The following is a 26,486-nucleotide window of genomic DNA, read 5'->3' as shown; positions in this document are numbered from 1 at the left end:
AAATTAAAGGACAAATTGTGTTAATCCTCCTGAAACGTCTCTGGAGTCTTTTAGTCCTCTCGCTGGTGTGGTGTAGCGTAGAGAGGGGGTGCCAGCTCAGGTGTCGTTCTCGTCATCTGACCGCGGTTCAAAATTACGAGGTCCGTCCCAGAATAGCCCTAGTGTTGCTTTACAACGGGACGTTAATATAACTAAACTAAACTGGAATCTTTTATGTGCTGGCGTCCTGGCCTAGGGGTAGCGCGTCTTCTCCGTAATCTGGGTGTCTCGGGTTCGTGTCCTGGTTCGGGCATGTTTGTTCTTCACCCTGTTTTCTATTTGTGAGGTGTGTGAAAGAGCTCCCCTGTGAAAAGGGGGTTGTGTAAGCGAGTGTCATCTGCATAGGAGTTAAAAATCCGACTTCTGTCCTCGGTTGCTCAGAGGTCTTTACCCTCAGAAGCTCCTGCACACCTCTTTCCCCGATATCTTGGACTTGGTTTGAATTGGTGTTCAATCTAAGGAGAAAAAAGCAATAAAAACAACAACTTACTCTTATATGAATAAAATTAAGAAAAATATGCAATTTAATTCTGAATATATGCAGTTTGATTATGAGTAAACTAGTATTCAAGAAGATTATTTCTAGAAAATCGAGACTCCTCATAAGACAAGAAAAATATTTAGAGCATTATTTTACTTTCTTGCGTACAAAGTAGACAAAGAGAAACTATTATAATTGTCAAAAAATTCCAACTCAAAATTTTAAGGAATCTTTACATTTCAAATCTCTTCATCAAACCGAAAAACACATTTTTTGGAATTATGTCTGTCAATCTATCAGTCTATGAAACTGATGAATGGAATTTGGTATGTGTGTACATCAATTTTCTAAAAAATTATAAGAATAAGTAACTCTTAACAAACTTATTCTTCTTTACAGTAAATTTGTAAGTTTTTTTTTATAATTTGTCAATGTCTGCAAATGAATATGATAACCACACGACATAAAAAGCTAGACAGCTAAAATTTGATATATAATTTTAACATCTTAAGTGCAGATACGCTTCAAATTTTGAATAAAAACCGTCAAAGGATTGAATGTTGTTTGGTCAGTAATTTTGCATTCATATGACGATGATGATGTCGTGTTCGCGTTACCACGGGAAGGGGGTGCAGTAACTTCTGAGGGTAAAGATCCCTGAGCACCCGAGGGCAGAAGTCTGACTTCTAGCTGAAGATGAAACTCACACATTCGCTTGCACAACCCCTTTTTACAGGGGGGCAAATTCACACACCTCACATATAGAACACAGATGAACAACCATGCCAAAACCGGGATTCGAACCCGGGACGCCCAGATCACGGGGAAGATGCGCTACCCCTATGCAAGAACGCCAGCTTTGCATTCATATAAATGCTATTATACAAAAGAGTAACAATTTAGATACATAAAATTTGATTTCGCATTTTTAGCAATGAAAGTGTAGATTCTTATTAAATTTTGAACCAAATCTATTAACGGGTTGACCATCTGTCATTCTGTACATTCACATGCATTTTAAGTGATCACTCAAAAACAAACATCTTAAATAAATGAAATATTGTATGAAATTTTATTATGAGAACTGTAGTTTTATGTCGAATTTAGATTTCTGTCGGTCGGATGAAAATGATCCAAAATTCCTACTCTGTTTTCTTCTTCCCTATATTAAGAAGGACAAAGCGTTCATTTGGAGAGACTCTGAAAATAAAAATATGAGTACTAGTGATATTCATTGCCTTGCCCACTGCACATAATTCAGGAAGAAGAAACTTTTGAGAAAGTATGCAATCCAGTTTAGAGGGGACCATTCCTTCTAATTTCTTTTAAATTCTTATGCACTGATAACAAAAATAATTAAGAAATAAATATGGATTTAACAAAAATCTGTCGAATAACTATTCAAATTAATTTTTTTTTTTCATTTAGGATTATTTAATGCCTCATTTTCTTATTGACTAATCCAATTAGAAAAATCTTAAAAATTTGTATTTTATATGCACAATTGGCCATACATCGATGCTTCTTTTCTTTCGTAGCTAACCCATTACCTGCCAATGGAAACGGCGAAGCAAGGGTGGCCGTTCGAAGGCGACCCGTCTACAATGGCGACAGAATCCCCGAGGAACAACATCTAGGACAAGGTGTCCGTCTCGTGGCTCGTCGTCCCAATGCTATCCCCGAAAATGACCGAGGAAATTACGTCACCGTACGAAGGCGTCTGACATCTCCCGAGGTAAAAATTCATTATACTACAATACGAAGTAATCAACTGTTACTTCTGTATAATTTCTTTTTACCTTAACACGTTTACCGATTTTGTATCCCTCTCGAGTTTGGTCCGTTGTCTTAGCCGATACTTCGATTCATAGCACATACAAGATGTATACTGTATTTTAATGAAATACATGAAAATTCTTTAATAACAAATATTTAGATTCATTTATTAATAGAATGTAATTTCTTTAGTTTTATATCTTATTATACTGTCAGTCACTACGACTGTAGCTGCCTGGATGGAAAAGTTTAGCGTCAGTCACAGCTGTTGACTTTGCGCTTAACAAGTTAAAAGATTCTTATCTGGATTGTCATAGAAAAGGTAAAAAGGTCTTTCTTGCGACCAATCTGCCATTATGTTAAATTTTTGCAGGCAGATATCAATTTGGTTGTTTGCAGGAGAATTACAACTAGTATATATATCGCGCGTTTGCGCCGAAAAAAAAAAACTTATCATATATAGATATATAATCCACTTGAATCATGGTTCAATAGCTAATTTATAAATGTAGGCATATAGTTTCAATTGGAGAAATGCTTTAAATGAAGTAAATAATTCCAATTTTTGTTGCTTAAGTAATAAATATATTACTACAAAAACTATAAAATCCAAATTTTTATATGGTTTCAAGATTCTGTTAATTATTTTCTATTATTTTTTTAGTAAAATATTTTTGGTACACAAAGATTTTGAACAAAAATGTTCCATTCTTCCGATTCATTTAAACAAAAATGTACCATTCCAAAACCGACCGAGCTATACATCTTTGAAAATCACTGTTTTTGACTATTTAAGACCAATTTAACTAGCACCTTCATAGTATTTAAAACACTTTTTGTCGTCAAAATGTATGCACTCTAACACTTATCATTTAGTAAGAGTAAGAGCAATCGATAAGTGTTAGAATATATGCATATCTCTAACATTTTTTGATTAGAGTAGGCGCTCGTATTCTGGAAAATTCACACATTTTAATGCAACAAAGGAGTTTCAATTCTCCACAGAACTTCTGTACCTATTTTTCGTCCTTGGCAATGTCCCTAGATTAATATTTAAAGAATAATTTTATGAATTAAGATTTAAATGAAAGATGTACACTGCGATATCCATCAGATGGTCATTATTAGAGGGAACACGAAAAACCTGCCATTCCAATGAAACCAAACAAACATAGGCAAGAATGAAGACTTGTGGTATACATTATATAAACCATGTTGCAAATTTGCTACTTCTGCCCCAAATATTAACTATTTTGCATCAGACACTGAAGCATTTTATTATTCCTTAATAAGATTTGGAATTAAAATCTAATTATTCCTTAAAATTTGGAAAGTGCATTTTTTTGTTCGTATAATAGCATTATATACTACAGAGAAAACCAAATTAGCCTACGATTTGAACAGAAAAAAATACAAATATAAAAATTTCATCATTATATGCTAAAATCAAATTAATTTTGGTAAGGTTTTAATTTTTAAAATAAATTATGAAAAAATTTAACAATTACTAAAAGTCTATAAATGTAATTTATGCACGCTTTGCCATTTCTTTTAAATCAAGGTTATTCTTACAAGACAAATTTGAATTAAACATTAAAATATGGAGTACTTTTAAAGTAACAACACAAATTTAATTTTTGTTATATTTCACGCATTTCTCTCGCAGACAACCACTCCTATTCCGACCACTCCTGCGCCAACAACAACTACAACTACTGCTCCTGCTGAGCCAGAGCCGCAACCCAGCAACTCCTCAGACCACACCGAAGAATATGACGAATACGAATATTACGAAGAATATGAAGATGAAACAACGACGCCTGAACCCAAAACGACAACAACTACCACTACCACTACAACTACTACAACAAAGAGGCCGGGATTAAGGCCGGGCGGTGGTAGAAGAAGATTTACACCAGCGGCGGCATCGCAATCAGCGAAACCCACATCCACAAAAGCGTAAGTTATAATTTTATGAACTCTCTTAACGCTGAAAATTGTTTTTTCTTTTATTTTGATTATATATAATGCGCACAACACACATTTAAAATATCCTTTACAAGGTTTACAGATTTAGGTAAATAGTTGGCAATGGATAGTATACTCTACGCCTTAAGAGGAATCGTTAAAACAATTTGGAAGATCCAACAAAAACATACAATAAAGTTTGAGGAAAACTACACAGTCAACTCCAAATATTTTTAGAGCAAACCATTAATTTATTTCTATTGCACTCATACAAAACACTTATTTAAGAATATTAAGTATTATTATTCAGTTAACACAGAATTTAGAAATCATTATTTCAAATCCAGCTGTCAGTCTCTCATCTATACTTATAATAAAGCTCAATGTGTGTGTGTTGGCGCTCTACAGGCCAGACCGTTTTGAGCTATAGCTACCAAATGTGGTACATGTATAGCTTCGAGGTCGGGAATGTGCACCTGGGGTCCCTTTATTTGAGTTTTTAAATAGAATTTCAATTATTAATTAAAAACTAACTTTCCCGCCAAAAAAATCTTTTCATTTGTTTACCGCCAAATGAGTAAGGCTTTAGTTTTTTACCCCACGCTAATGAGGTTAGGCTTAACATTTTTCGACCGGTTTCTTCAAACGATTCTGTTTATTTTCTTAATGTTTGATGCATTTAAAATTAAACATTGTTAATGAATCGATCTTTCAGATCACTCTGAAGTACTTTTGAATTAAAATAAAACAGAACAAAAGAAATTAAAAATTTCTAATCTGCATAGCGTTACCCAAACTGGCGTAGAAAAATTCACGCAATTGCGTTACCATAACTGGCGTTGAAAATTCACGCATGCGCATTGTGTTCTGTTTGTTAACAATTATTTTTAACGGATGCGGACTTCATTTAAATTATTTTTAGGTTAGTTGTATGCTTTTGTAATTAAATTGTATTTATGTTAGTTACATATTTTTTGTATATGCTTATAGTTTAAAGTACATCGTTTTTTAAATAGTTTATTTTAACCTGCTTTCTACCTATTATTTTAAACGATTTTGTTTATTTTCTTTGTGTTGAATGCATATAAAATTAAACATTGTGAATTAATCGATCTGCTCCTGATGAATCTGAGAAAATTTTATTGACAAATTCTTGAGATATTACATAAATTAAGAAAGATATTCTTTAGTGCCCATAAAGTTTAAAAGCTCAGTGACTCTGTTTTCAGTAATCATATTATAAAAAAAAATGCTTTGTTTCAGTAAAAAATATTATTATATTAATTGCAGATTCACTCTTTCCACTTTCATTTAAAGAATAAATTCTACGGGAGATAACAGAAAATTAGAGAGATACATATTACGTTATAACTGAAGGCTTTTATAATATTATATGACTATCAAAATTTGAAGTTTTAAAATATTTTGATGAAGAAGCTGTTAAAGTAGGAATTACATAAAATAATCAATTATTAAAATTTTAACGAGCATTAAGATTGGCGAACCGGTGGTCGCTAAAGACGGCTAGTAGTCAATAAATGTTAGACATTGGAAAATTTGGGCGAAAGTCACAGCAATAGATAATTCATGAGCGTCTTTCGATGTCTCTCTCGTTTTATTCCCAGTGCACTGTTTAAATAACCAGCATGTTATATATTGCATGAAGCGGTGTTATATCAGTCTCACATTCTAATCGATCATCCTTTTCTTACTCTCTCTCAAAATTAAACTAAACAAGAAGCCAAACTCTTCTTAGTATTCTAGTAGATGGCACTGGTCGTTATAATACTTTTTATACTGTCATGAGTAACAACACCAATCTATGAAATAAGTTCCCATATACATAGATATTTTTTTTTTTTTTGTCAAAGGAAAGAATATTAACATATATCCTCTCAACGAAACTTTAAAACAGATAATTTGTAAAGGTCTGTACACAGCCTCAAAAGAAAAAAAAAGGGGGGGGTGAGATCCGGATAGGTTACCAAACTTTCACTAGGTTACCAATTTTCCATGTGCTAGTGGTGAAGCTTATAAGTCAGATAACAGCTACGAAACACGGGCAATTGCTATTGTGGTTTTGTTACTCGGCTGCGAACCACAAGGTCCCAAGTTCTATCCTCGCTCATCGCAAATCTGCCACATTGATGACCCGGACGTGAACATTCAACCGCCACATCTTTTTCCTTTTCAGTCACGTTCCTCCATCCATGATTCTTGTTGAATTTCAAATAATTAATACCAAAATTATTTTTGTACGAATATAGCGTATCAATTTGTTTCCAACGTTAACTTTTCTATTATTTTGGCCTTTTTTTACGTCTTTTCCATTTTTTTTTTTGCACAAAGTGCATTCTACAAGTTCAGAATCATTGGACTAGGCACTTAAATTTAACATTCAATGAAAATATAGAAATAATTTCCATGCTATTTTTCTATTTTAGACCTACCACCACATCTTCTAGTTCAAGAAGTTCCAGTCGCAGGGGATCTGCTCCTTCATCCGCTGCTCCTGCAGCGACCACAAGCCGACCTGCACCTCCTCCCTCTGAAGATGGCCCACCAGTGGTGGTTCGTTCAGACAGCGACATCGACTGCTTCAAGCGTGGGGTCTTCATCCATCCCGCGGAATGCAGCAAGTTCATAGTTTGCGCCCCAGCCTCCAGGAATGCTGGTCAGTCCTTGAAAGGCAGGGTCCTCAACTGTCCAGCCAACCAGATCTATCTCGTGGATACCGGACGGTGCATGAAAGGAGACCGTACAAAGTGCCAGAAGCTATAAAGTGATGAACAAACTCGTCAAAATGTTTATTTGTAATTAAAGAGACTCTGACTGAGATATATATCTGAACTGTGTGAGCTGCCACGTGGGTGTTGCTAGGCCCTGACATTCGTTGCCAAAAGAAGCTGATGACGTCATTGCAGAGTTTTATTGGTTTCCGAAGAATGACTGTTTTAACTTGGTTTCAATTACTTATTTCTGTTTTATTCTGTGAGACTATTGATATTGGGTATTTAATGAATAGCGCCAATTGTCCTTTTCTGTTTTGAATGAACTACAAATTGTTATATCACTGAGAAAATAATGGGCAAGAGGAAGGAGTATCTGCATCTTTCATGTGTTTGTTTTTTTTACTTTGTTTTGGTGAATGTTAAATAGTTTAAGGCTAATTAACTTAATTCTTTCAAAATCATAGAGTCGGGTTAACACCGAAATTAATTTTTATTAAGTGAAATTTTATCCTAATGAATTCTCATCCAATTTTTTAAACAAAAATGCTTGTTTGTATATTTTATAAAAAAATTTATATATATGTCCACACAAATTATCTGGTGTTTGGTTAATTTAATTTAATAGTAATATTTTCCATGAAATTTTTGCATGATATCAAATACTTATTTTGATTCAATATATACTTCTATAATAAAAGTAGTACAAAAATATATCAATGAGCAAACAGAGTAAATATAGTAGTAAATATAATACAATCTATAAATTTTTTTTCATATCTTTATTATATTTCTGATTATCGTTGTTCCCATCATACTTTTTAACCATATAAAAAAATAATGAATATGGAAAATATAATGAAATGTATTATTCTATTCAGTTTCATCATATCTAGGCATACACTCAACAAATGTAACAAAATAATTTCAAACATATTGTTGATTTCAGATACATAAGCAGATTACTTCACGTCTGCTTATGTTTCTAATAAACAGATAGGGTAAAGTATCATAAGTAAATATTAGCAGATTACTTCACGTCTGCTTATGTTTCTAATAAACAGATAGGGTAAAGTATCATAAGTAAATATTAGCAGATTACTTCACGTCTGCTTATGTTTCTAATAAACAGATAGGGTAAAGTATCATAAGTAAATATTAGCAGATTACTTCACGTCTGCTTATGTTTCTAATAAACAGATAGGGTAAAGTATCATAAGTAAATATTAGCAGATTACTTCACGTCTCTGATTAGATTTAACAGAAAATTTCATTAATGTTTATGCTACATTCCACTTATTGAATTATATATTCCAGAATAATATTTTCATAAGTGTAGTTGAAGACACAGCAAATCATGCTTCTGAAAGTGGCAAGATTGATCTCTTGCGACCAACTATATATTTGTAAAAGAGATATTTTATAATCGCAAAAGATCATGTGAAATACATAGTCATATACGTTTAACATGCTTTATACTTTTAATGAGATTGCATATCACATTTTTAATTTTAAAAGGGAAACAGCCTCCACTTGGTAGGTAATATTCTAAGCCCATAGAATGGCAATCATTATCTATTACTTTCTACCATTTTCTTACCTGTTATGAGAAAATGCTTTGGAGTACATTTACCTTTTAAGAGAAATCGAGCCGAACATATTTATTATTGCCACGGTTATATTCACACAAATGATGTTAAGTCATCTGGATGTAAATGTGTTTTATTCATTTTGTAAAATAAAGTTTTATGTTGCTGGTAGTTTCATTGTGTGGATTATTTCATCAACAAATCATAACACTTGAAAGCGTTCGCGTTATGACGTTGCGCAAGAATTTTCAGTAGCACTGGTAATTGGTTATAAAGCTAAGAATAAAGTAAAGAATACATGGTCACTCTTAAAATTAAAAAACAATTTCTGGATAATATAATTTTTATAATACTTACAGTACAGGATGATTCAAAAGTCAGGAGAAACTTAATAAATTACACATGAATGGAAATACACATCGTTTGCATTTTGAAAGACTGACCAGGAAACTGAATCCCCCCCCCCCCTTCATAAAACTGAAATTTGTTAGTCTAATTTATAATTAAAATTAGCATATTTGTTGCATAAGTAGAAGTAATGGTTGGCAAATGTTTAGTTGTTGTTCACCATTCAAGCGCACAGACATGGAATGATAACTTTTGTTGCTTCTTGTACACTTTTTGATGCCGGCGTCCTGGCATAGGGGTAGCGCGTCTTCCCCGTGATCTGGGCGTCCCGGGTTCGAGTCCCGGTTTGGGCATGGTTGTTCTTCTGTTGTTCTATCTGTGAGATGTGTGAATGTGCCCTCCTGTAAAAAGGGGTTGTGCAAGCGAATGAGTGATGCGTGAGTGGCAAAGTCGTACTCTTGGCCCTAGTTGGCGCTGCTATAAAAAATAAGAGACGTTCCCCCTCAGGCTTAAATCGCTGTCTTCGTAACAGTGGGCTTGTCAGTGGCAAGTGCCATAAGAAACAAACAAAAAACAAACACTTTTTGATAGTATAAATAAGCACGAACAACAAATATTACGTTTAATGTTATGCAAAAACATATTTCTCGTCTGACAGCGCCAGAATAGATAGTTGATGATCAGTGTTTCGAAACTGTTTAGGAGAAATAAAACAGAGAGTAAAATAACTGAAAGAATTGACCTCGATGGGGATCAGAAATTGTACGATGTCAATACTAATTCTCACGATGCAAGACAGGAAACACAGTTTCTGGAGTGTCAAAACATTACAGCAGTTCCTCAACTTTCTACTGTCCATATCTAGCTTCCAAATACGCTCCTTAGAGACGAGTTGTTGTTTATGATTGAGATGTATGCTGGAAAACAATTTTGAAAACAGGCTCACCCATGTTTCTAGATTTAGTAAAAACGAAGAGATAAGCATATTTCATTTAAAGAGAAGAACATTAAACATAACAAAAGTACCGATGAGAATTATAATAAAAAACCAATAATAAATAAATATTTTTGAACTTCAATCTGGAAAGTTCTAGCGAAACAAGATATTATCTCTGATCGGAAATAGAAGTACATTGGATAAGATAAAAAAATCAAAATAAATACAGAAACAATAAAGTGGTTAAGTCTTTTTTTTTTATAGTAAGAAGAGATTAAACACCACGCTTTTTTCAGATGGATTCTATCATCATTTATAATAGAGTGACTATATCCTATGGTTAAATTTGGAAAGAAGAATTCACTAAGACTTAAGATTAATATCCTGTTTCTCTCCAAGCAAAATTGACAAAGTGTTGCCATCTGCCAAACAACTCGTAGAAACATCGCCACCTTGTATAGATAGAAGAAATAATAACAAATTATTTTTATGATTACGACAAAAATTTTGATTATCATCACATTTGTGGAGAAATCACTGGAAAAAACTTGTCAAACGTACATTATTCTTAAATCAGGTAGAAAATTCTTCAAAATTTGAGTAAAAACTTTGAATTTAGTGAAAATTTTTCGCAGTAAACTGTTTAATAATAGATAAAATTCAGAATAATCCCAAACATTGTTTTTCGATTCGGAATTCGGTACGCCAGGAATGGTATCACTGATATGCAGCTAAAAAGTTATATTTTCCCGTCAAAAAGACGTCCTATTACCAGACGTGTTGGTAAATCGATTACCGGTTTTTGAATTTTGTATATTTCCAAACGTTCCAAGAAGGACTCCGTAAGTCAAAAGGGTGCCTAATGCAGTAATATACAAGGCCTTGTCGATTCGATAAATATCCCACAAAGTGAGGGAAACATTTGAACTGAATTGCTGGCGTACGTACATTTTTATTTCTCTGTAATGCTTAGGAAAACATGCAGGTAGAGATGCTACGATTTCCCAAGCTAGATATGCATCTTTATTAGCAGCAGCTGCAGGTAATAACACAATACTCAATAAAATAAAACTTAAAAACATACCCACAAAAATAAATTCTTTAGTATTCGAATCGATTTCAGGAAAAATTACGAAACAGTAACCAAACCAAAAGAGTTCAATCATGTTTACAATGACTTGGACGAACATAGAATAAGCCAAAAAGCTGTTCATCAGAGTCATCACTTCAGCAAGAAGTTTGTAAGTTTTGAGTATTCGTCGATAATCTTGAACTTTGATTAAATCCTTCGATTTTGATATAAAATCAGAGAAAAACAGTTTAATACAGCAACAAACAAAGCAGTAGTAACTAGGAAATGTAATAAAAAGACCATGAATTATCCAAATAGTCATATGCGAAGAAATTGAAAAGATTAATGAGATATAATGCTTCTGTTCTGGCGTTAAGAATGAAGAATTTCTCAAACTTTGCGCTTCATAGTCTTGAATTTTGGAGTTAAGGCATGTTTTCACAAAACACGAAATTAAAATGGCCATGAAAAGCCAATACGCAATCACTGAAATCTTCAGAATTTTTCTTTTCGGCGTCGAATTCTGTAAATATGATATTTTGGACAATTTCTTCAGCAAAATTAGAATATTATTCTGGTATCGGTACACTGCAACATATTTAGATGCATAAAGAAGCAGGATAACCATAACAGATATTTTCTCTCTCGTCAAATCGAACAAAGTTAGGTACAAACTATGAAATACTAGAGTGAAAATAAACAAGAAAAGAAACGCAAATCTTGTTGCGAGAGGTACCCATTTCAAAAGCTTATTTTCACGTATGGAAGGCAATGTTGCCATTCCACAAAAATGAAAAAGGATTAAAATTGGCAAGAACGTTTTTTCCACCCAGTTATTTGAACGTTCCATATTAAATTGCGTTATGCTACTTTTTTCTAAAATCTTTAAGTCCCTTAAATTAGAAGCCTCGTAGTTTCACTTGGTTCAACTACTATGAAAACAATGATTCATTTTCAGAGTGCTATTTTAATGGACAGCGTGGCACCGAATAGCCGAACAAAAATGAAATAATGTTGTTAAATATTTACAATATGCAAGTATAAAATTCTTACATTAATCTGCAAAGAATTCATTTTAGAAAATGAGAAAGTAACCCTATTTTTTTTTATAAAAGGGGTATAAAGGAACTGAAAATAATGCAAAATGATCGAAGTCTCCTTTTGAAAGAAAATGGTGATAAAAGGAGGAAATCAATTTTTAATGTCCTTTAGTGGAAATTTTGACGAAAAGACATTAAAGATTGAAATTTTCAATCACGCACAAAAAGTTATTTGCTACCAGAATGATTTACACGATAAGGATATTTTCTAAAAAACATATAACCTGTCATAATGATCTTCATGTAAGAGAATCGATTAAACTGAACAAATAGTTTTCAAGATGGAAGGAAATTTTGTTTGTATTTTAAATGCAAAATTTGTTTTGCAAGATGTTATTCATTTTTTTTTTATTCATCACCTATTTAGATAACATAAATTAGAGTTTCGCTAAAAAATTGTACCAAAATTTTTATTTATAGTTAGAAAAAAATGTTTTGTATAAAGTATTTCATGTTGCTGGAAAAAGAAGGAAAGAAAAAAAAATCCTTAAATATTTATCATGCATTCATTACGATATAAGATAGATACAAACTAATTAATGCTAAAATTTTTAAAAATTCGAAAGAAAAAATAATGCAAGCACTACATCAATACACAATAAAACATTCACTAGTTGCTTTCGAATATTTATTATCTTATTTCAGCACAAATCGTTTTTCTTCATGTTTTTTTACCAAAGCCATTATATTTATTAAAATAATGTTAAATTTTAAGGATATTCTAATGTTGTTTGGATACATTTAATTTAATTTTACAGATTATTTTCAGTCAAATGTACTTATTTTTTGGAATTCTAATAAGTTTCTTTCGAATATTTAGATTAATGTTACAATTTTAATTTTCTAAGTAAATCACACACACGCACACACACACAAAAAGTAATCAACAAATTACTTTCAAAACAGCACGGAACAATTTATAACAATGAACTGAAATCCATACCATTGTGCTTAATATTCAATAATTTAGAGGTATATGGTTATTGTATACAAACAAGACAAAATTATCGATTCGCCTGCAAATTAAAAAAAAAAAAATGTATGATAATCAGAGTCAAAATATTTCAGAAATATTTTATATCTGATGGAAAATGAAACATAAAAAGAGCAACCACAGCGTAGAATCTACAGAACAATCGAGCTAAAATGACTTCACACTTCTGAGTAGCCGGGACAGTTTCTATTTCCGATTTTAAAAACAAGTTTTAAATAAAACACTACAAATTTTTCGCTGAAGCATTTTCTATAAAAATTTATATTTATATAAAAAATCCCTACATACCTTTTAAAAATTAGCTACTGAATATTTTCTCATTTTTACTAACTACAGAATCTAGTTATTAATAGAATTACAATGAATACTAACAGAATTCAATAAAATTCTTTAGAATAGAATTAATATCTGCATATGCCATTATAAAATATACAAATAAAACGTTAAGGCCTCTGAAATTCTATTGAACAAGTTCACCCTATCACGGTTTGAACTTCATGCCCTTGCAATATTTTCAACATCCAAGAGAAAAAAGTTACAAAAGAGCTTATTAGAGCGAGATGTTTGGCATTTTTCTGTGATTAATCGTTGGAATATTGTTAACACAAAAGTACCAGTAAGACCGCACATATATTTTAGATATGTTTTCCCGCAGCAAATGAAACCAAAATATGAAACTGAATTACAGTTATAATCACAAGATCACATTATCAAATTTTATTTATTTAAATGATTGCATTTTTTTTGTGTGTGTTTTTGTGCTTATATGCATGTGAAAGTACAGATCGAGACATAGTTAATCGTTTGACTGAATCTGTCATTGGTAATTTTGATAAAGATTTATACTTTAGATGCTAACATTGTGAACCAAATAGCATTTACCTAAGTTGCTACGTTTATTTGCAATCACGCAAAAGAACAGACTGATAGACAGTCAATTACTAGATATGTTTTAGTTGAAATAGAGTTATCTTGTTAACTCTGTGAGCCAATTTTAACCAATTTTCCTCTCTTCGTATTGTAATAATCGTGTTCAGACAGGTAGAATTTCGCTTAAAGAATTTCGTTCAAAATTTCATAAAAATCTAAAAATTTAGTTTCAAGGCCATATAACGAATTCTATCCATCTAACTCAAAGCGTTCTGGAATTAACGTGCTCAAAGACAGAAAGACATAATTAAAAAAAATGCTTTCTTTGTCCCAATATGTTGGCGATTCCATTATTTTTTCTTATTATACTTCGTATAGAAGAAAATAAAAATAAATCTTGTAAAACCAAATAAATAAAAAAAATAGGTGACTTAATTGCCAGGTTTGAGAATTAGATTTTACTGACTTGCTGATAAATATGCAGCCATTTTGAACTCCGTGTGAGAAATGTGCCATATATTATGATTTACCTTACACATTATTCCTGTCTTTTTTTCTCTTTATACAGCAAATGATACAATTTAAAGAACACGCGAAGATGATTTTTATCCGTGGAAATATTATGAAGGAATTAGAAAAAGATTATTCAATTAAAGTGTTGCTCGTGAGTTTGGAAATACTAAAAAAAGTGACTATACAGTTACGAAAAATATGTTATGATGTTGGAAGAGTTAATAGATGTTACAGTTCTGGTCGACCAGCCGAAATTTCAGCAAATGATGTATAGGTGAGGTATGTTTTATAGAGTTTACAAACAGAAAAAAACTGTTCGATAACTACTGTCAAATTGGGACAGCAGGTGCAGAAAAGTACAGATATCTAGATAAAACAAACCAAAAAATTAAGCTATGCCGGCCTGTTTGCCTGCAAACCAATTAGATGTGCTACATTGGATATTTCCAACAAGAAGAAGAAATATGAGGGGTGTCATATGCACGGTTACAAGACTAATCAAAAGTGGTGAAATGCATTAATTCATAGCTAAAAACAGACTTTTTTTTACGGTCCGATTCAGGTGCCAGTAAAACTGGCCTGAATCTAGAATTGCTTATTCTTCCATCACTGTCTTGGAAGTTGACCATTATTAATGTGGTGGCATGATCCAAGCAGATATAAATCTGAACGGGACCATGCAATTTTGCGTTATTGAAAAGGGCACTAAATTACTTTTCATTGTCTCATAAAAGCAATTTTTGTTGTGCTATTGGAATTAATTTCGTCCAAACGCTCGATATTATGGCATAACTAAGAGAATTACACGAATGGAAGGGTCTAAATATTCTATTCGATTAATTCCAAAGGATGCGAATAGAATACACTTGAGAAATACCTAACATCAAAATAGCAAATACCAACAAGCTTTAGGAGATATTCCATCCATTCTTTCCTTTATCATACTGCTTAAAGATAGTAGAGATGTAATAACAGTGCGTCTAATTTCCAGGATAATCATCACTCCAGCTTTACTGAGTAAACTTGGACTTCATAACAACCCTGAATGTATCTTCTGTAATCAAGAAAATGACATTGAACATATTCTCGTGCACTGTTTGATGTATTCAACTCATAGAACAAATTTTTGGAGTAAGCTCACTTTCATTCATCCAAGAAATTTCATCTCTTAAAGTTTTGATCCAAAAAAACTGTTTTACATAAGCGCTATCTACTAATTTTTTTCGTCCTTTGAAGCTTTTTAGAATTTGATTATGATTTTCTGGTATTAGAGAATGACAGTTTTTAACTGCTAAAAATCCAAGTTTATCCCTTTTAATAATAATAATACAATCGCCAAAATACAGAGTAGAATCTCCAGCCAAGAACATTAAATGTACTTACATATATTGCTATTGTGATGAGGGAAAGTACAGGTTTTGGTTGAAATCTATTTTAGGGTTCTCCTTCTTCTCACGCCAAGGATGCCAACACTGCCAAGTTGCAAAACTAAAAAATCAAAATGGCTGACAATAAAGATGTTACATTATTGCTTATCCAATCAGTTATTTTGATTCGCGATTTGGTATTGTTGGTCTTTTTGGTGAGATGAAGATGTACCCTAAACTAGATTTCAACCCTGGTTTATTATTAATCCTTGATTTTTTCAAATGCCTTTCCATGGAAATAAAATATATTAAAAGTCTATTTAGGCTAAACATATAAATTTCAGTAATTCTTTCGTATAAATGACACCGTTTGCAATTTATAATATGAATAGATTTATTGTCATTTAATTTTTAAATGTGGTGCCAACAAAATCTTACCAAATGGACAAATAACACTTTGATTTTTTTTTAATATATAAACTAATTTCTTAAAATAAGCAATTAGACACGATAATACTGCCATTTCCACCAACCATTAGAATTCAATCATATGAAGTTTATTATCGAATTTAGCAAGTTATCATTTGGAAAATCCAAGATTGGCGGCAATATGTTCTTAAGGATGCATGATTGGCGTCCTTATTAGCAGACAGATATAGTGCAACACATTTACAATGCTGTTCAGGGTTCCCAAACTGTAGATAATCTTGTGCTATTTAGAATGTGTTTCTAGTCTATTAAATCAAATTACTCAATTTAAAATTTGACTTACACTTATCTCCGAAAATAAATTCAATTTCCAAACAAAAAGTAATATTTAATAACATAAGCAAACAACTTTATATCCGCGACTAATAGTTAAAATCTTGAGCAACAAGCATTAGATTTCTTGGCACCTTTATAAAATGTTTTCGCTTGGAGACTTAAATCGTCCGCCTTGCTGACAAGATCATCTAACTTCTCACCTCTGCGAAGGATAGTGTCAAGTGTCTGATGCAATATAATTTTCGTATCATCCAGTTGACTCTGGACTACAGTTAATGAGTCTAAATCCTTCGGACTGCTGAATTTTTCAAAAATGACTTTCATCGCTGGATACTCCAACGGGTTCTGTGCATTTTGCCAAACTGTTGTTTGAAAGTGGGCGCTGAAATCTGAAAGCAGCTCATTCAAACACAAATGCGCTACTTTTGGCGGATATTCGTCATCAGTCACTGCAGCGGCTGCCAAGTCATCCGATCTCACAAACGCATGACACACGTATGGCAGTTCTTTGACACTGACATTTGTCTCTGGTTCTGCTCTCCCGACCAACATGAGGCTGCTGAAACGCATGAATTCTTTCACGCTTTTCTTCTGAAAGTAGCCAAAACTGGAGAAGTCGCTGCAACTGCATAAAGTGGTTCCTTTCAGACCATGTTTTCTGATGATTGTGAGATAGTACATTTTCACCATTCTTTCCGTTTTGCTCATGCCCCGTTACCTTCAAAATGTGACACAATAATTGATAAACTCTAAAATATTCGATTTTAAATAAAAGTATATTCAAGTCAGACGAAGGAAACCACAGAAAATAAGAAATATCTGTGAAGAAAACAATGAGATGATATAAATCGAGTTGTAAAGCAGATGATGCACATAGATTACAAAAACAAGCGGAATCTGATTTTAAGAGATTCTTTTTATTTATCTATTTCAACCGAGTTTCAGTTATTTTCTTTAAGGAGTTAAAATGTTTCAATATTTATTATAAATTAAAATTTCATTTTTAATCTTTTATTGCATATTTCTTAAAAGACTGAATTGTACATCTAGGCTATCTATAATTTTTGTCTTATTTAACATTCTAGAGCTGGCAACATTAACATTTAAAAGAAGACTATTGCCGGATTTACACTTGGACAGTAGGCAGCGCATGCGCAGAAGGGGACTGATTTATGTTATACTCTGTTTCACCCTAACTTGGCAGTAGTGTATATTCTAGGCATGCCGAATCACAGTCGCTGTGAGGGGAACTGGGTTACTTTAAACTATAAAGTTACTAGAAATGCAGATCGCCGGCGGAACTTTATCTCGCAAATTTTTCGCCAAATAGTAAATATTTGTTAACTTTATTATATTATCATTTTAAATCAGAGAATTAATTTTTTCCTTATTTTCATTATTTTGTTCAATATTATTAATACATTATTTTAATAAATCATTAAAGTTATTTCATTTCGTTTCATCGTTTCTCAAAAGAAAACCCTAAATCTTTCAATATTCGGTAAAGCGTAGTTCGGCTAATGTTTTTCGAAAAGATATCTGTATCATCGTTCACATCTTTTAAAACTTTATCTAATGTTGGGATCTCATTTCTACGAAAATATGCATGGATTTTTCGTCAAATACAGGATAATGTAAAATCATCATATTTTACAAGACCTGAATGTTTACAAGCCTGGTCGTTTCTTTCCAGGGGTACTTAAAGGACTGGATGCCTTTATTTCTTTTTTCAAAAGGAAAACTGTTCATTGCGAAACACCTGTAAGGTGCGAAACTTTATCGACGATTTGATTGATAGAATCTTGAAGGTTTTCTCGGAGTCGAGAATAAACGTTTAATATGTTTCTGCATGCTGCACTTTTTGTTGGTTTCACTCCTCTTGAAGGTGTGCACAGCGTAGTCGGTGATAACACTTTCTCTTTTTTAGACATTTAGAAGTGAATAAAAATAACGAATCGAATAAATATTCAACAATTAAAACTAATAACTACTAATGTGATTAATAGTATCAAAAATATCAGCTGGTAAAAAAGCGAGAATAAAAAAGTACGAAAGATTATAACGGTTGCGAACTGAATGAAGCTGAGTTGGCGGAGACGTAAAAGAAAAGCGCCAAATATTTGACCTTGAAGACCGGTTCTAGCCAAAGTGGAATTCATTATGTCAATCTTTTAGCTTTATTTACAAAATACTTAACAGATAAGCACTTCAAACTTGAGAATAATTTTAAATACATACTGATAAAAAAAGGATTTCTGTAATTTATGATATTATTTGATAAATTTCTGCGCATTTTAACTATTTTAAAGTCGGAATTGATGGGGAACTCTTTCCCAACGCGGAGCGTCACATTTTCTACCTTTTACAATACTGCCAAGTTAGGGTGGAACAGAGTGTAGCCATAATTTCATAAGATAGAATCACGCGTTCCGTGCTTGGCTATAAATTGCCGTTTTGGCGACCCTGAATTTTTCTTTTTCATTGCGTATCGTATTAAAATGATGGATATTTACACAAACAAACATGGCAAAAAAAAAAAAAAAAAAAAAAAAAGATCAACGTACCTAAATGTGTTAAGTTATAGAAAAGCAATGGCAAATAAAACGAAAAAAAAAAAAAAAACATCTCACATCAAAAAGAACAAGGAGCAAAAAATGTCAGAATTAATCTATAATAAGTAATCAATTTTTCACGCCAAGGAAAAAAATAAATAAATAAAACCCGTTAAATTTTACAAACGCATGCGCAGTAAATAAAAAATACAATATAGCGGCATGTTGTTGTCCCGCTGGGACAATTACTTGCCTTCGACCAAACAGCATTTTTCAACCATTCTACGCATGCGCTTCTTACTGCCTGTCATATAACTGGCCGAGTGTAAACCGGGCTTAAATATATAAATATCAGCCAATAATATTACAAATGTGCTTGCTAAATATAAAATAAATATATGCTTATAAAGTATGCCATTCATCCATTCAAAACACGTGGTCTGCCACACCAAACTTATAACAACTTTTAAATCGTGAATGATTGTCATTTTATTTTAAGTACAGGAAACAATTTTATCTTACAAAGTATGCTGTCAAAAAAAGCGCATATTGAAAATAATTTTTGCAGTTAAAGTGCAACTAACAGCAGAACTTAATTTTCCCCACTCTTGAAATTTTTGTGAGGTAGTAGATGAATCAATCGTAATCATTAAATATTTTTTAAAAAATTACATCACTTTTTCGAAATATCGTAGAAAGAAGATGTTTTAGACAATTCATTTCTTCTAGTACAGTTTTTAAAACTTTAATTATGCTCACAAAACCTTAATTACAGGAGTGATAAGCTTACACAAACCAGTGGATGTGGTCTCACCGAAGTTTTCCTATTTTTCTCTATCATTAATTTTATGCCATTGGAGAAGGATAATTACGAGAGAGTCTCGTTAGCGCATGATACTTAATTGTGTGGATGGAGTTATTGCACAAACAGCAGAACACCAAATGTGTATTTAAAACAGTTTCAACCCCCCCCAATTGAAATTAAAATTTGACACTGATCTTCAAATGTTGTTACAAAATCACACAACCCATTTTATATGTTTAAATAACTGCATTTTTGAGTTATAGCCTTTACATGCTTGTGAAAGCAGACAGTCAACCCTTTGATAGATGCGCTTCAAAATTTAATAAATATATACACTTTGGATACTAAAACTGTGAATCAAATTTCATTTACCTGAATTGATACATTTTTTACCTACCGTGGTTATATTCATGCAAAAGAACAAACCGACACACGGTCAACACCCTTGGAGGATTTGGTTCCCAAGTTAATGCGTATCTACTCTTTAGATGTTAAATCTGTTTATCGGATTTCATTCATCTAGTTTTCTTTGTTTTATAGTGATCTTATTAACTTGCATTCAAACAACCAAAACAGTCATGCCTCCTATTAACGGATTTTGTTCAAACTTTCACAAAAATCTACAAATTTAATACCAAGACCATATATTAAATTTCATTCATCTGGTTCAAAGTGTTTTGGAATTATCATGTGTTACGTAGTTTTCGTACGCGGGAAGATTTAAAATGTGGAGATTCATCAAAATAACAATAACAAAACATCAAAACACAATATTTTGAATTTGAAGAGGTGTAAAAATGGTTTTTGTCCTATAATATGCTCCAAAGTTACCTGGGAAAAAATATTAAATTTTAGATGGAATTTTACTTTTAAAAATCTAATTATAAATCTCTTGTTACTTCCTCAAGCAAGTAATACCAAAGAAGTAACCACAAACCAAATTTTATGATTCATGGAAAAATAAATTGCCCTATGTCATGTTTTAAAAATAATACTGTAACATGCATTAAAAGGTAGCATCCAGTTTACTAATGGTAGAATTTTTTTTGTATTAACTTTAATAAGAGATATCTCAAACAGAAAAAGATATATAGTAATTTAAAAAGATTAAATTTCCTATAAAAAATCCACATATGACACTGATAAATTGTTTGAACAAATGTAGCATACAGTCTTTTGGAAATGAACACTATATTCTGCTTGGTAATGAGATAAGCCATAGCAATTTAGATAATTTAACCTTTCTCAATGCAAACATGTTTTCTCAATTTCAGCTTATTTGATAAAGTATAGAAACACACTGAATGTAGAAAATGACTTCGACTTTAATTTAATTATTGACTCTCACATTGGGGAATAAACAGGGTACAAATACTATTGAGGGTTGGGTTTGTTTTTTTTAATTATCACTAAGCTTAATCATGAATTTTTGAATTTTCTAATTAGAAGTTTTTTGTTTTATGGACATTATATTTTCATTCCTTTTATAGTAATCTTTACTTATTACTGATATATACATGTATATAACACATATATAATATTCTTGCATTTTTTTTTTTTACTTGTGTATTTAGTTAACAGGCATCATTTTTTTTTTTACACAACAGCTGGTCCACACAATCAAAAAGGTTGGAAACTGTTTGTTTAATTAAGCCTTTTAATTTTAATTAATTTTTCAAACTTAATGTTAAATAAATTTGTAACACTGCTTTTAATTATTAGAAATTGTGTACATTTTTATAATAAGAATTTGGATGAAACAATAAATAAACTGATTTATTGTTTCTACAAATTTTCTGCCCACATACTTTTATCAATGTAAACATTGCGATTAGGATTTTTTTTTTCACATTAACTTCTAAGAGTTCTCTCTTTCACTTCTTTAGAATGAGGTCTGATTAACTAGAGATATGAATCTATTTTAACCTGTCCCCCTACTCCGTCTCTATTTGAAAGAAAAGCATAGATAAATCAAGCCCATGAACCAATCCAAAAGATTCCATTCTGAAAATGGACTTAAAAACAAAGGCATTAAGAAATAGAAAGAAAATGTCTTAAGAGTGCTTTTGATTTATTATAAAAATTTACTATGATTGAGTATTTACAATATATGAAAAATGTATAAACCAAAGGAGTACTCAATATTTACAATAATGTTTAAGAAATGAATGAGGTTTCAGCTCTTGTGCAACAATTCAAAATTTTGTAAAAATAATAAAGGCCATTGAATATTAACAGCTAACTTTTTTACAGAAAGAAGAACATAAAGAAGTAGAAAAAAAAACAACTATTGAGCCCTAAAAACTGGAAAAGCAAATAGAATAAATTACAAATTCTATATAATTAGCCTTTTCCTGTGTATTTAATGAAGGAAATATATTTTTACCTTCCTCCCATTGAAAAGAAAGCATTCATAAAATTTTAAAGATAAACACCAACTACAAACATTATAGTTGAATTTAAATTCATTTCAATTTTGATATTAAAGACCAAAATCAATTCTTTTAATCAAGATCAATAGTATGGCTTGGTTCACCAATTTCATTTTTCTTTTTCTTTCCTTTTGCTTTTACAGAATTTGCTGATAGTTCTTCTGCCATTTTATTGACGTGCTCTTGCTGAAATAAACAAACAGAGAAAAGACACTATAAAGTAGATATCTCACTTGTAATTGATACTACAGAAATTTGATGCTAGATTAAAAAAAAGAGCAAATTGGGAAAAAAAATTTGCAGTTAAATTTTACAAACATTTTTTTATTTCATATTTTACAACTGCCATAATATAAGATTTTTCCAACAGGTATGAACTAGAACTTAGGAATTTCATTCCTATGGATTGGAACATTAGTGTTTCATCTCTTTTGATTTGCTTACCTGTATTTCTAATCATCACACAGAATTGTATTAATTTACTCCTTTAACTGATTTATAATTTTTATAGTTACATATATATATATATAAATGAATTAAAAGTAAACATTAATAAATAAGGGATATCAGTAAGAATATAAGTATATAAAAATGCTTTGATACATTAATTATTATAAGTCAAATTCTAAATGTCAACAAATATGAGAAGGTCAGTGAAAAAATAATAATACACCCTCATACCATTTATCTTACATAAACCATTACACATATATAATCAGTATACAGCTAAATTTTATGAAACTCCCATCACCCCCAAAAAACCCACCAAATTAATATGCACTTATTGTTTTAAAATGTTATATCTGTAACATAAAAAAAAGAACCAATGTGTCATCAATATAAAATATATACATACTGATATATTTTAAAACACCGAGAATAGAAACACTTAATGGAAAAAAAATGTAGGTAATTTTAATAGAAATTTTTTTATTTATGTTAGAAATTCTATATTATGAAAGATTTTAATTTTTTAATGTGAATTTACAAATCCAAGATGCCAGGATAGCCTGGTTGGTAGGGCGTTGGATTCACATCCCTCGGATTGTGAGTTCAAGCACCACCAGCCAAAGACTCCCTGTATGTGCGGTGGCTGAGGCATGTATAAATCTGTTGTGCCACAAAGTCCTCCAAGTCGAGACAATAAGACTGGAGTACTGGATCAGAGATGATTGTTCTCTGATTCAAATCTAAATTATGATATGTGCTTGAGTGAATGAAATGTATGAATGAAGTCTGCCCTATAAAAAGGGTTGTGACACACGAATAACTAAGACATACTCTTGGCCCTAGACTGAAAAACAAGATACGCTCTCTGAAATTAAAATCGCTGACTTGTCTATGACAAGTGCCATAAGAAACAACAACAACCAATCCAAGATAACAATTGTTCATTTTTTAAAAATATCAACCTTTTCTCTAGCTCTGAGGCTTTCATATTAATTTATGTATTTTGATACAGCAAATTCCCTAGCAATACATGTTCCATGTTTGTAAAAGAGAAATAGAAAATTTGGCAATACAAAGCAAATAACTTCAGTAACTAACTTCCTTCTTTTATAGAAATACTTAAACAGATAAGGAGTTATTTATTTTATATAAAAATTTTGCATTTAATCTATTAATTATTTATTTCATAGATGGAAAATTTCACTGACGAAATAATAAAGCAATAATATTATGATGATTAAATATGAGATTATTATTATTTTTTTTAACTTGCAGGCTTGGTTGGTTGGTTGGTTGGTTGGTTGGTTGTGAGTTTTATTGGCGCAAGAGCCAACCTTGGCTATACTGCGCCAAACGTATGGTTAGAATATTGACTATCGTGGAACTAAAAAAACGTTAAAATAATTGTATCAAAAGATTTTTAAAAGAGTTACTTTAAAAGTTTGAATTTCACAAGTGAAAAAGTTAAAAAATGGTAAGAACTAGATATATCCGTAAAAACCAATGGCCCTTAAAAACTGAAAAATATTTCCATGGGGCTTTAACTTGCAGGCAATTTTGGTTAGAGTATATGTTTGACAAGAAAAGATTTTCCTTAATTTTTTACTATCTCCTTTTTGCTAGAATAATAATAATAAAGAGGTGTAATATATTAAAAGAAAAAAAAATTATCCCTATCAAATAATTTTCTAAAAATAATTACATTCTAAAAAAAATCTATTAGTTTCAAAATACATCATATATAACAATACTATACCAGAGTTTTACTTCTTCTTACTAATAATTTGACATCATCAGCATTAATGGTCGTTCTCTTTGCATGTCTGCAAAGAGAAAGTTGAATAAATAAAATGTTTAACCCCATTCAAATGTTCAAAAAATGCATATAATTATTCTTAAATTGGCATCTCTACCACATTACACTGGGGATTCTCACAATCCTATAAGCTATGGAAAATGTAGAATAAATCATGATATGCAATTTAAATAATGCATGCAAATAATAATTATGGAATATTAATATAAATCAATATTTTAGATTTTAAAAAATGCCACACAGTGAATCCATTATTAGGTCTATTTTTTTAAATTCTGACCAGGCAAACAAAATTCAATTCAACAGAATTTTAACAATCACAATTCTGATCAGATGTCATTGATAATTTCAATGCATAATATATTCTACTGAAATAGATTTGAAACAAAGTAACCTATAATAACAATGATAATAACTATTGTTGCAAAAATTTCTGTTACAATTGTCATTATATATATATTATCATAATAAAATTGGTCCCTACAATAGATCAATTCTAGTTAAGATGAAGGAAAACAAATAACATTATTGAATCAATAATTCAGATAGGTTAGATGATGATAAAACTCTAATATTTATGAAATAATTAAAAAAGAAAATACAAATATTTACTTAGCAAACATTTCAAGATCCTCAGCAAATATACCAGTTTGACGAAAGGTGAGATCTGCCAGGGTTCCAATAAATTCTTTGCTAAATTTCACTTTCAATCCTTCAGCATTTTCATTACATATTTTACCAACAGCATAATGTAAAGACATATGGAGGTTCTTAAAAAAAAAAAAAAAATTAGGAATTATCCTTGTGTATGGATAATTCATAATTATCCAAATCCATTATCCAAACATATTAATTGTAAATGAATTCATATATATAAATAAGACAAATATAAATTACACACCCTGTCTATAAAAATTCTTATTTATAATTACAGTAAATAAATAAAAACTCAAGGGGAAAGACAAAAGCGGATATATCATTTTTTTACAATTCAAAAATTTCAAATATTTAACTATACAAAACATAAGTTTTGGATAGGATATATCATTTTTTACAATTCAAAAATTTCAAATATTTAACTATACAAAACATAAGTTTTCAATTTGAAGTTCATTGTTATAATAACTTATGATAAATTTTAAGATAGTCACCTATTTATTGTAATGTCTTCTTTTTCTAATTTTTTATGCGGGTGTATATGGGTTTGACAATACCAGAAATAAACTTGGCTATATTTTAAGATGTTATAAATGCTCTTGATCTATATATAAGGTAGATTTATATGGGGCTCTCCTAATTCCCAAATTTATCAGAAGTAGTATTTAATTCAAGAATTAGGTGCTATCATACACATATTCACATTCATAAACCTAAATATTATTTTAAAAAATACAATAAAAAATAATTTCATAAAACTTTAGCTTAGAATATTAATTCTGATATCATTCTATTTTATTATAATAGTATAACATTTATTTACATTTATCTGCAAGTTTAAACAATTCTTTTTAAAAAAATAATTTTTTCAATTTGTCCTTTGTAAGCTGAACAGTACTATAAACGGAAGAAACCTTTATAACCATTTACTTTTTAAAAAGAGAAAAAAAAATGTAGACCTGAGATTTAAAAAATTTAACAGTCAGAGAAAAAATATATTATACATACAATACAACGTTTCGATGTATGTTGTATTGTAATATCAAATTGAAAACGAAACTAACTTCTTCCAAATCGGATCCTCTCTCGAAATCTTCCATTTGAGATTTGCTTTCACCAATTTTGTTTACACAATTCCATTTAATTTTTCGAGCGCAGAAAGACGAAGTTGGAGTAGCATACCGGATTATGCCAGATGATTTACATTTGAAAATTATATATTTCAC

At 31.0% G+C, this 26,486-nt stretch overlaps 2 protein-coding genes across 3 annotated transcripts in view; one reads left to right on the top strand and one right to left on the bottom strand.

Annotated features, from left to right (window-relative positions):
• The window catches only part of LOC129968478 (probable chitinase 10), a 115,956-nt gene extending 107,203 nt beyond the window's left edge, over positions 1-8,753 (top strand). Inside the window, exons 16-18 of the mRNA XM_056082395.1 lie at positions 2,059-2,255; positions 3,963-4,255; positions 6,709-8,753. Of these exons, the coding sequence (XP_055938370.1) occupies positions 2,059-2,255; positions 3,963-4,255; positions 6,709-7,045 (827 nt within the window). The 3' untranslated portion in view covers positions 7,046-8,753. The remainder of the gene's footprint in view (positions 1-2,058; positions 2,256-3,962; positions 4,256-6,708) is intronic.
• LOC129968481 (centromere protein S-like) lies at positions 208-26,444 on the bottom strand. 2 transcript variants are annotated; one of them, XM_056082402.1, is made up of 4 exons: positions 26,325-26,444; positions 25,216-25,373; positions 24,544-24,610; positions 208-494 (listed from the first exon to the last, which is right to left on the bottom strand). In XM_056082402.1, the coding sequence occupies exons 1-4, from the start codon at positions 26,358-26,360 to the stop codon at positions 417-419; spliced, it is 339 nt and encodes a 112-aa protein (XP_055938377.1). In that variant the 5' UTR covers positions 26,361-26,444; the 3' UTR covers positions 208-416. The 2 variants fall into 2 exon arrangements, with proteins under 2 accessions (XP_055938377.1, XP_055938376.1); XM_056082401.1 differs by lacking the exon at positions 208-494 and adding an exon at positions 22,133-22,523 and having other exon boundaries at positions 26,325-26,443.
• Between the last annotated feature and the right edge of the window lie 42 nt (positions 26,445-26,486).

The sequence above is a fragment of the Argiope bruennichi genome, chromosome 5, assembly GCF_947563725.1.
Source record: "Argiope bruennichi chromosome 5, qqArgBrue1.1, whole genome shotgun sequence".
NCBI lineage: Eukaryota > Metazoa > Arthropoda > Arachnida > Araneae > Araneidae > Argiope > Argiope bruennichi.
The sequence above is the reverse complement of the archived record's forward strand: the minus strand, read 5'-3'. Positions and strand labels throughout refer to the sequence as shown.